General features: G+C 28.6%; 1 protein-coding gene and 1 long non-coding RNA gene across 2 annotated transcripts in view; one reads left to right on the top strand and one right to left on the bottom strand.

Moving 5' to 3' along the window:
• The window catches only part of LOC132927773 (uncharacterized), a 37,389-nt gene extending 25,378 nt beyond the window's left edge, over window positions 1-12,011 (top strand). The window contains exons 2-3 of the long non-coding RNA XR_009661832.1: window positions 10,888-10,983; window positions 11,884-12,011. This is a non-coding gene — a long non-coding RNA (uncharacterized LOC132927773). The remainder of the gene's footprint in view (window positions 1-10,887; window positions 10,984-11,883) is intronic.
• The window catches only part of LOC132927772 (uncharacterized), a 104,079-nt gene that overhangs the window by 13,116 nt on the left and 78,673 nt on the right, over window positions 1-12,290 (bottom strand). The window contains exons 67-72 of the mRNA XM_060992365.1: window positions 11,936-12,186; window positions 8,434-8,567; window positions 7,290-7,490; window positions 3,306-3,427; window positions 3,003-3,124; window positions 2,779-2,890 (exon numbers count right to left, since the gene is read on the bottom strand). Coding sequence (XP_060848348.1) covers window positions 2,779-2,890; window positions 3,003-3,124; window positions 3,306-3,427; window positions 7,290-7,490; window positions 8,434-8,567; window positions 11,936-12,186 — 942 coding nt within the window. The remainder of the gene's footprint in view (window positions 1-2,778; window positions 2,891-3,002; window positions 3,125-3,305; window positions 3,428-7,289; window positions 7,491-8,433; window positions 8,568-11,935; window positions 12,187-12,290) is intronic.

Here is a 12,290-nt window from a genome sequence, read left to right as displayed (position 1 = left end):
CAGAAGTACAGAATCGTTTTAGCGCTTCACACTGAAAGGTTGAGTTTGAGTTATTACTTTTTTCTAAATCCACGTAACTGCTAATGACGACAATTTACGCTAAACGATAGCGCAAGTTTTCTTTAGTAGTTTAGTAACCTAATAGTAATAATTTATGAACCAATTATTTACCCGTTTAACATGGATTTACATAGCCAAATGCGCGAAGCGTCGATCGTACCTCATAAATTAATATACATTAATAAATCAATGACGTGTCCTAGTGGGATATGAAGTCTTCCCTTTATCGGATCAGGGAAATAATGTAATACAACTATATTGATTCTTACGATAGCTTACTAATAATTTCAACATTTTCAACTGTGTACCGTGTTTAGTAACTTTATTACGAAAATGTTTATTAATTTTAGTTATTATTATTTATTTTTATTTTTATGTTACATTTATAAATTTACTACATTTTAATGGTATTTATATAAACATTATAAACAATATAATATGTTACTTATTATGAATTTCACATTTCATGTTTCCAACGTACTTGACGTGTACCTATTATGGTAAAGGAGAAAAAAAAATAATAAAGAATAAAGTAAAAAAAGAATTCATTCCAAGCCCGAATAGCCGTTTACAGAAATATTTTAATTCGTATCGTAATCTTACTATTTTAACATTGTACATTATGATTTATAATATTGGGCCGGCCAGACCGGGTGCATTAGGTACTGTATGGTCTTCACCACGACGAATGTGCACGCACAACACACGCGTTAATGTTATAAATACCAACGTTTGCCGAGCACGCTATAAATTTAGTTATTTTTCCTCTCCTACTTATTTATTTTCTTTATTTTTTCATACAACGTGCGGTAGTGGTCGTCTAATATTATGCGTGGTAATTGGTGAAGCTTAATATCAGGCAAGTTAGAACAATACGGCCAAATGAACTGGGGAAAAAATCAAATCAATCGTATACTAACTTAACCTAAATATAATGCGATTGTTTAATATTGTAAGTATACGTGACACGCAAATGCTTAGGACGTCACGACCCCTGCGATCTATAGAAATACTCACTATATCGGTTTATTTTCGGTTACTAGAATAATTATATTAACTGATAGTGACATGAAATAGACTATAGGGGTCGAAATGACTCAAAATAATTATTATGACAGGGACATTCGAATTTAGTAATTATTTGAATTATTTGTATATGTTTATTTGTTCTGTGGTTCTATCTATTGTGGCTATATATTAGATAGGTAAAGTTTCGTATTATACAATATTTTGTATATCTAGAGCAACTTAATACTTATTCGTAATGTGTTTTTTTTTAAACTTGATATTTATCTGAAGTATTTAATCATTAAATATATTTTTAAAATACGCATATATAAGTAATAAGTATAGGTAGGTAATATATATAATATACATATGAAAATGAAAGACTTGTTAAAAGGAATTACATGAAGGAATTACTTAACACTTTTGACGTGGTTTTTTTTAAATATTTTCTTTTATGTTAAATCTCTACATCAGTTTCTCTTTATCCTTCTTGAAAGATTTTCTGAAGGAATATTCTCGGAGCCAAAGGCAAGGATCAGTGGGTTTGAATGATTTGCAAAGCAGGAGCGGAAAAGTTTGTAAGTAGATGTTGCTACTTCTGAGGGTGTTTTAACTTTTAAGTTCTAGTGAACAATATGATTTGAGATATAAGATAGTTAATTCGTAATCATACGTATATCGATTGGAAAGTTTGTATTTATTATAATATATTAGATTCTTTTGGAGCTACTCATTGCTTATAAGTTATAATTAAATGCAGTAAGAGAATTTTGTATATTACTATAATAGGTAATTATAATTTAAATTTAATTTTTGTTGTATCTGAAAAGGATGCATTGTTTGAAAAATAGAAAATGAAAAATTCAAGTTTTAATCGCTTTACTTAAGGGTGCCTATATTATATACACGTATACAGATATACTGTTTATTTGTAGATATTGTATCTTTATGTCACCGTTAGTTTTGTAGCATTTACAAAAACACAGTGATTTACGAGGACGAGAAATTATATACGACGAGCTGTGTTTGATTTAGCACGAATTAAAAAAAACCAACTAGATGATAACTGCCGTGCAAGCATGACCAAATTCGAATAAACGCTGTAGTCAAGGGATTTTTGATTTCATTCGATCACGGGAGACTTAAAGTATCTACCTATACTTTGTCAGACAATCCACTGAATATAATTATATTTATATAATATTATGCACTATAGCGCACCTTCCATGCAGAACTGCAGTAGTTGTAGGCACAATAAAATAATATGATACATTGTGTATACGGTCCTACATAAAACGACTGTCGACGCCTATATATATTTATATATATATGTATAATATAATAATAATATTATACAGCTTATAACAACAGTCGGTTCGTTCCGCGTGTTGAACATTTATCTATACCTGCGTTTATTGTTTTGTTTGCAATATGCGTACCTACATTTATCTATGTATCTATAGGTACGTACTATATATATATATATACCATTATACGACCGATCACAATTATAAATAAATGGAAACGTTTCCAACGATATATCGAACAGAGCGCTCCGCGGAGAGCGTTTATGCGGTAAGTAGGTGTACACTCGTTTTACCGAACAACAATCCGCTGTATTGGAAGAGACTCCGCGTGTACGAGAATAATATATTATGAATAATGCGAATAAGACACAACGAAAAATAAAAGTAAATTGTGCACACTTACCGAATAACGAGCTCCCCGCTCGTGACTTATCAAGAACGAATGGCTTGTCCATTAAAACGTGTAACTTTATACTTTTCTCCGTAATTATGTGGTTGATAACGGAATAGTCCAACTAGAATAATACGAATTGTATTGTTGTAAAAACGCCAGGCATTATATATACGACGTGTGCTCTACTTGTAGAGACTTGTGGTAAATTAATGTAATTATAACAATCGGGTTACCATCATGTTCGACGGATCGCAGTCGCTGCACGGAAACAGTAAAAATATTATTGAATGTGCCGTCCTGAAACGCAACTTTGACGCGAACCTAATGGCGTTGAATACGTCAGAATTTCCGTCACCTGTAAAAAAAAAAAAAAATACCAAATGAATAATAAACGTTTTAATATAATATTATTTTAAATCAAAAACATCGTGCAACCGTTATAAATTATATAGTACACTGTTGTGGATACTATTAAATACTTGTTTTCCAGTCGCACGAAATATCATAAAATGTAATATTGAGTATTAAAACTATACCGATTTGTATGTTGTTCAAGAACTGTAAGAACAGCGTTGGGCTTGCGAACACTTGTCCGTTGATGACAACGCTATGAGGTTCGTCGAATAAACCGTTGCCACCAAAGAAAACAGCTGAAAATCTGAAATCACAAAAAATAAAGTTTATAATGCTTACACGTTTGTATTTTAAATGAAAAATTATTCGTTTAACATTGTATGGTATAGAAAAAAACTGATATTATTAGTCGTCCAAAGTCTACTCATAAAGTTATAACCAGTGCTCAATTATTGAAAATAATTGTTAATTTTAATATAAAATAGAATTTTGGATAATTAATTTTTTTATTCTATGGATATAATTTTTCAAGTTGTGTGTAACACTATCTATATTTTATATCAGGCACCTACTAAACCATATTATAATTTTAAAACAATTTTATTTTATTTTACATTAAAACTTTATTTGAATGTATCAACACGATAGAACTGATGTATTTTTAGGATGAGCTCTGCAGACTCAACCTTGACACCACTTATGATGCGTGGTTCACATTTGTTGAGACAATAGCCCGTTTCAAATAAATATTTACGAAACGTAACGTGATAAAATACTTACAAAAATTCGTGCGTACAGTATTAAAATAAGCAAGACTTGATAGTTGATAATAAAAACCGATGCCCCATTTAATACGCGTTTACGCATTGATAGTTTAAAATTACTTCACATGACAGTCGGCAATCTATCTAACGACCTATCTGAATTATACGATTAAGCTCAACGAACTAACTCGTTTTTTCTTCTTTGTAGTAAGATATATTTATATTTTACAATTTTATAATGTACATAGATTACACATAATACGCTATTAAAAATACCTATTTCAACCATTAAACATCTTATATACAATATTTTATTCGTTTTAATCGGACGATTCTTTATAGTTGTCATAAAACTTTTGTGCAATAACGAATCAATGATAATATTATTATCGTCGTTATTGATTCAATAATTGTATATGAACCTATCAGATACCTATTTATATTATATGGGTACAGTTTATTTTAAATGTACTTCTATATTACTTTTTATAATATGCATGTACCTAGTATTAGTTATATTGTTCAACGTAAATGTTGATGTATCTAAATTAAAATGCCAACTAGTAGTTTACTAGTTTCTGAGATATTATAATTTATGAACTAAGGATAATAGTCCTTAATAATAGTTTAAATCAAATATAAAATAGAATAATTAAAATTTACATAGGATGTATAATATTAATTAGTCAAGTGGCCAGTAAGTATTTATTAATTATATTTTGTTAATTTATGCAAACTATATAATTTAAAAATTATTATACTAAATTAGTAACTATTATACGTATTATTATATCAAATTATAACTTATAATATACGTTAATTGTTTTTAAAATATATGACTTATGAAACTAGCTACATAACACTTAGGTGTCCCATAGTTAGGTATTACCTAAGTGATTTAAGATGTCCCTTAAGTGTCGGACTATGCATACGGCCCATATTTTATATTATATTATTATATTATTTTTTATTATTTTATTATTTTATTTTATTTTATATTTTTTTTTTATTTTGTTATTTTTTGGATTAGGTAAATTAGTAATAAGCAAAAATAGCTAATAAGGAAAATCAGTAATTGATAGTCAAAATACTCCACATCATATAATAAGTAACAGGCAACAACAAGTCAACAACCTGGTAGGTTTAATTTCTTTAGTCTCATTATTATAACATACAATACGTATAGACATCGAACTCATAATTCACTTGTTCTGTCAAAACAGTAAGTCACATTCAAATTCCGGGAAAATAAAACAACATTGAATGAAAAACAGTTCTTAGTATACGACAGCTGCCCGAATGAAAATGGGTTATTAGTATTTTTAATTTATTAGAAAAATACACAAAATGGCTTGTAGAATGTAGATGGAACTTTTAAGACTGTACCATTTTTATTTTATCAATTTTATTGTTTTCAATACATATCCTGATTGAATACGGAGTTCGTGATTTTAACGTGAGCCCTACTGTGTACGCGTTATTACTAAATAAAATTCAATCAACTTACTCTCATTTAATTAACAATTTACTTAAAATTAAACCTACATTAAAACTTTCGTTAATTATAATGGATTTCAAGCAGGCTTCTATTAATGCGTTTCAAACAGTTTTTACACAATCACATCAGCATGAATATTTTATTTTTCATTTATCACAGTGTATTTGGTGCTAAAATTCAGAAATTTGGTCTTGCAGAAAAATATATAACGAATTCAGAATATGCAATAAACTTACGAATGCTGATCGAGTAATAAACGTACACGAAACACTTTAAGATACATTTTTCACGTTAAATGTACCTACATGTATTTATTTCATTTATAAGTTATTTTGAAGATCCATGAATTGTACGCCAGACTAGAAGAAAGAAGAAATCTTTAAAAACTAATATTTCCAATTAAAAAATATAGAATTGTAATATATCTGCTAGCTTAGGACTTCCAACCACTAACAACTACGTCAAAGCTGATATAGAGGATTTTCGAATCTTATTATTGTTTGTGTTATTATTATTTATTATATTATTGAATTTGTTGGTAAAGGATCGGATCATCCAACACTTTGAAATTTCATCGAAGGACTGCAGAGTTCACAAAAAATTGATAGAAAACAAGAAGAAAACAATATTTGTCTGGCGAGCTGCCACAAAAAAAAACATATTAAAATTCTGCAAAGACAATTAAAATATTACTTACATAACTATGACTGAAATGATAATTTAAGTTTCCTAAAAAGCATAACACTTAGCTTTCTAGTGGCGTAGCCAGGGGTAGGGCTGAGGAGGCTGCAGCCCCCTATCCTGAAATATCAAGAAAATAAAAAAAAAATTTTAATTTTCAATGGTTTATGAAAATTGCTACAAAAATCTTAAATTATATTTTATAAAAATTTATCAGTCCCCGCCTCCCGAAATAAAATCTTGGCTACGCCATTGTAACTCTCAATATATAAACAGTATGTATAATCTATAATATATAATATATTTAATACTTATTAAAATAATATGATTAAAATGAATATTTATGACTCTAATGATGTGTCTATAATAATTATTATTAGCTTTTTATTTAGCCGTTTTATGTGAATAATTGTGAATAAATAAACTATTTTATTTTTCGGATTTCGCTCGCTCTTTTTACTTTGCTATTATTACTGTTGTTATTTTAGTTTTCACTATTGTTACTTTTAAAATTTTGGCCTAGACTCGTTTTTTTTTTCTTAACTTGTCCACTTTTGTCTATAATATAGACAATATAGTACATATAAGTTATATAAATATTTTAATGACTTACTATAGTAACATTGATTTTATAATTAACTATTATAAAATCGATGTTAGTAATTACCTTCATAATAAATTATAGGAACACTGGAATATAATATTCAATCATGTTTGAAAAAAAAATTAATATTATGATTTATAATAAATTACTACTTAAACACGATACATTTTCTCTCATTATAAAATATCAGAGAGACAACGACTGTCCACGTCCTTGCCACCATTCGTTTGAATTTCGATTTATATAGACTTATTATTTCTGTTTCAAGCTATAATTATCTACCATAGTGCAACATCTAACCAAAAGACAAAAAATAATAAGTGTATAGCATCTAAACATCTTAAAACATTTCAGTCAGTTATTCATTGTTTCTTATGTTTATTCTCACCATTTTAAGGAACTATCAATATAGAAAAAACTGTATATTATTATATTCATAATAATTCATGCGTGTTGCATTATAAAATCTTAGTCCTATAGTTAGACACCACATCGTGCGATATCCATTCGAAATAAAGTACAAACATAAACGCGATTTTCGTCGAGTCGAAAACATTTGCGGTCGCGTTTAAGATTTAATCGGGATCTTTGATCTTTTATGATACATGGGTGCTCTCACTTGTTGTTCGTCATTCCAACGTCGTGCAACTCTTTGACCATCATCGTGAGCAGGGTGTGCACGTTCTTTTTCTCCGCGAAATTCTCGTTGCACTTCTTGGCCTCGACGATGAATACGATGTCGGCCGACGATGGTACGTGGCTACCGTTGATACTCAAGAAATCGCCCTCGGTGATTTCCGTGTTGTTTACTCCGTGACACCTGTGGCGAAACACGCAGGCAATATATCGTGAAATAAGTATCGATATTGCAAATCGGATATAATGTATTATATATGTATACTATTATGCACTAGGTACACACTACACACTACATACTACACAGTGATTGGTTTCACTAGTTTCACTCTCTTTGAAAATCGGTTTTTGAATTTTTGAAAAAACATTTTTGTAAGTACACATATATTTAATCTCATATTTTTTATTACATTTTATCAAAAGGTTTTTAATTTTTTTTTTTAATATATATAACAACAATCAGTTGTTAAATAAATGGCTTTTTAATTGATTTACATTTAAAGTTTGTATGATTGGAGTGAAATGATAAGCGGTATCCTACAAAATAATTGGTACACTACTCACTACTCCACTAATCTAAACTTATATAAACACACAAAATTATTTATTCAATACTCGATATTAATTGATAAACATTTTTAGAATATATTCTGATTTTAGTTATGTTTAATTTGTATAATATTAATGTAAAAAAAATATTACTCCTCCCCCAGGCAAAAACTAAAGCCACCCCTGTATTGTTATTATAAATATACTTTAATCAAACTATTTAGGGTTAATATGTCCAAAAGAAAATAGAAATGAGTAGTTTTCGAGTTATTAAACTTTATGTTTGTTATGTCACACGAAACTCCTTATAAATTACATAAAAAAATATAAGTATCTGTAAAAACAAGTTAATTTAAAAACTTCATGAATCGTAATTAAAATAAAATCATCATTTTAGGAAAAATGGTGGAGTGAATCACAAGCATTTTTCTTTGTTTCAAAACATAAAAAACGGTTTTAGAAAATACAGTATCTACAAGTATAACCACAATATTATTACTATGATAAGATCCCGTATTGAAAACCCGTACGACAGGCGATTAAATAATAATAATAATAATACATTTCCGATCACTGACCTGACACAGTTTGTCGGTGTGCGGACCGGTAGATTTTCTATGGAGCACATTTCGCTGTAGGCGGTCGCTGATGTACACGTCTCGTTTTTGTTGGCTTGTTTCAGGCACAGGTCGTAATAAGGGCTGGGGTTTATCTGCAGAAAATCAACAGTGCAACGGAAAAATTATACGAGCCGTTATCACTGGTTTTGCGCGAATCGTTTGCATTCCGCGGAAAATCATTAGGTATAATAAGGTACATATTATATTATATAGATACGATAGAGCATACGTGTATATTACATATTATAGTTATTATCATGGCGTCATTATAGTTTGGCTGCGACTACGGTACCTAATAACAATATGATACGGGTTGGGAATTCGATGCGAGCAACGAATCAGGAATATTACTGATTATTGTCATTTAAAATTTATAATAATATTATGAAGACGCTTAATGCGTATCAGACATTTGAATGATCGAAAAGCATTTTAAAATTAGGTATAATGTTTAAATTGTGCTGTACATTACATTGTACTAAAACCTCTTTTTCACACTATCGATTTTTAGACCAAAAAATGTTAATTCTAAAACCTCAAAATGGTGAATGGATATCACTATCCACTTAAATAGCTTTATATAATTTTTGATTATTTCGATAACGGAATAATTACAATGATTAAAATTTATTAATTAATTAATTGAAAGTAAAAATATTTTCGAAATTTTTATTGACGTAAATGCAAAGCATGATTATACATAATATAATATGTCGATATTATTTAAATGTTAATATCACCTATAACGGCTGTAACATATTATTATTACGTATATTCGTATATCGTATGATTATATTTAATATCAAAATTTGAATTATCGTCTATCACTCTAAAATTTTTTTGTCGAAATACCTCTTAAGTCTTATTGCTTATTAAATCACGATCGTCGCTTACAGCAATGCTATAATTAGAGAATTAGGACTACGCAATAAGCAATAACCCGTGAGTAAACCCATTTTAGGCAGGTAAGTACCTAAAGCACGACTTTACTGAATTTTTTTATGTTGATTGCTGTTGGTCAATCATATTATGTATTATACATAAGTTATACACCAATAGTCATAAAAGATTTGTTAATAAGATGCACTTCGCGTAGGTCTAATGTGAATATAGCAACAACCCGTAAACTATTACGGCATAATAATATACCGATAGGGTTTAACAAAAATAACTGACTGACGAATGCAATTATCGAACACTGTAATAACTTCTATTCTAATGATTCAAACTATTGTTTTTAAAAAACCCAACCATTATCATAATATATTTAGTTATATAGTAAATAATTTAAAAATTAATATTAGTCAGGTAACTGTTTCACCAAATGGTCTTTCTTCACTATTAAAAAGAGTAACCTAATCCTAACATAATCAATAACAGATTAGTATTTTTCTACCAATTAACTTGTCAAAAATTTAAAATAATTTATTTTTCTTTATGATAATTTGTTTGATAAATTTACATTAAATTTATTATTTTATTTATTTTAGGAGAGTATAATGGAAAATATATTTTCATAATGCATATTTATTCAAATGCACCCCTACTTATACCATATGTCCATATTATTATGTGTAACTTAACAATTATTATAATTAGGGCTGGGATTTATATGTAATAAAAACCAAAAATATGTACATACATCGTATATATGTAATTCAAATGGCCAAAGTAATATGTAGTATAAAATAAAAAATATATAATAAGAAAAATTTAAAATTATGTTAACGTGTAAAATTAAAATTAAATTCTAAATAATTTTTGAATAATATACAAATTATTGTTTTTAATTTCTAATCAATTTAATTTAAAAATTACAAAATATAAAGATATTTTCACAACCACACGAATGCAAGTACTGACACAGTTGAAAATTCGTAAATATATTTTGTTTAATAATTGTTGAATATAAAGTATAATCGAAGATCATTAATGTATAATAGTTGTCGAACAGAAATAAATAAGATAAACTATAATCAAGTTATTAACATTTAACTAATACTTTCATATACTTATTCCTATATGTATTATACACTTACAATTTGTACGAGTACTATTGTCGAAGTATAATAAATGTATAATACTACTAAACTACCGAAATTGTCAAAATTCAAACATTTTACAAATAATGTTAAAATATGAATATATGACGAAATATGTTAAAACATGTAAAATAAAATATGTTTTATTTTATTGCAAATCACGTGAAATTAATTTATCATGTTTTACTAAAAATATGTATTTACATACAAATCCCAGCCCTAATTATAATAATATTATATTTGTTGCTGTTATGATTAGTATTGAAAATAATATATCTATAGGTTGTAATACTGTGTGTGATATTTTATAGTTAACTGGTACACGTTTCTCTATACCTACTTAGAAAATTGATTTAAATTTTTTTTACAGAGCGATGTAGCGAGATTAGAATTAAATGGCGCGTGATTTCCATTTGACGTCCTAAGACCAGTGCCCCACGGCGTCTGGGACTCGTTATTAAATCCGGTAAGCATAGCTGCCGTTGCGGTACGTTATTACAAGCGCAGTGAATTTAATGCACTAAAAACCCATGAAATACGAATGCATTCGTGCGCTCAAAAATAGGAAAATGAGCATTACAAAAATGCAATAAATATTCCGAAATATGTGAAATTTACTCCGTGGAAAAAATGCACAGTTGTATAGCTTGAAAGAAGTGTTCAGATGTTATAAATAGTACGCATAAAACACTAAAATTGTACATTAGTAAATGTTTATAAAAAAATAAAAATTATAAGTAATATATGAATAAAAAAATAATATCTCTTGAAGAATTTATGAAAAATACATTTTATATTAAAATAATATAATATTATAAATATACTGAATCTATAAATTCAAATCCATAAATCCGTATAATAATTAAAACCATAAATAGTAAAATAAAAAAAAAAATAATTATATCCAACAACGCGTATATAAAATTATGCAAAATACATTTTTGTACTAAGGTCGATAGTATCTTGAATCGAATATGTATCTCAGTTATTATTAATTAATTCAAAATTGAGTTCATCGATGCGAAAAATTATTAAAATCACAGCCCTAATTATTTATTACTATTAGCTTTAAATTATTTCATTAATTTTGAAGTGTATGCTTTTTCTTTCAGTGCACAAACGTAGCTCTCCCCCCCCTTTCAACAAAAAGAAAGAAATTAACAACTCCCTGTATTCTGGTTGTACATCAAAATCCTAATGTTGGTTTGCGAGCGAACAAAGACTTTAAACTACTATTAAGTTGTTAAAATCGAGTTGGGGACCTATTCTTTGTCGGGCACGTCGAGTCCTCACGTATTATATAATATAGTCGTCCACAATAATAATATAATATAATTAATTATTATTATTATTATTATTATTATAGTGACACAACGGCGAAGACGAGTGACAACTACTGTCGGTTATATTATGCGTACCACAGAGAAGCAGGTGAATAGCGACGAAGTCTTATGTTTGAAATAGCTGTCGCAGATCTCCACGATCTGAGCGCTTGGCGACGATTTCCTCTGGACTGACGTGTACGCGCTGCAGCTGTTCTCGTTCAGCGACCAGCTCTCGGTGAACTTGAACAAATCCGGTTCTAAGTAGCCGTTGGACGATAGCATGTCGTCGATGGGCTCGTTGTCCATCGTTCCCAGCAGTCCCGCCGTCTTCCCGAAATACCAACCTGCAGCAATTTCCAAGATGCGTAATTAATTATTTGGTAGTATGCAGTTTTGTAATCAGTTATTGTTTTTATTAACGATAATAATATTATATTGAAAGTCGTTA

The sequence above is a fragment of the Rhopalosiphum padi genome, chromosome 3 (genome assembly GCF_020882245.1).
Source record: "Rhopalosiphum padi isolate XX-2018 chromosome 3, ASM2088224v1, whole genome shotgun sequence".
NCBI classification, from domain to species: domain Eukaryota; kingdom Metazoa; phylum Arthropoda; class Insecta; order Hemiptera; family Aphididae; genus Rhopalosiphum; species Rhopalosiphum padi.
This window is presented reverse-complemented; position numbering and strand designations above follow the sequence as displayed.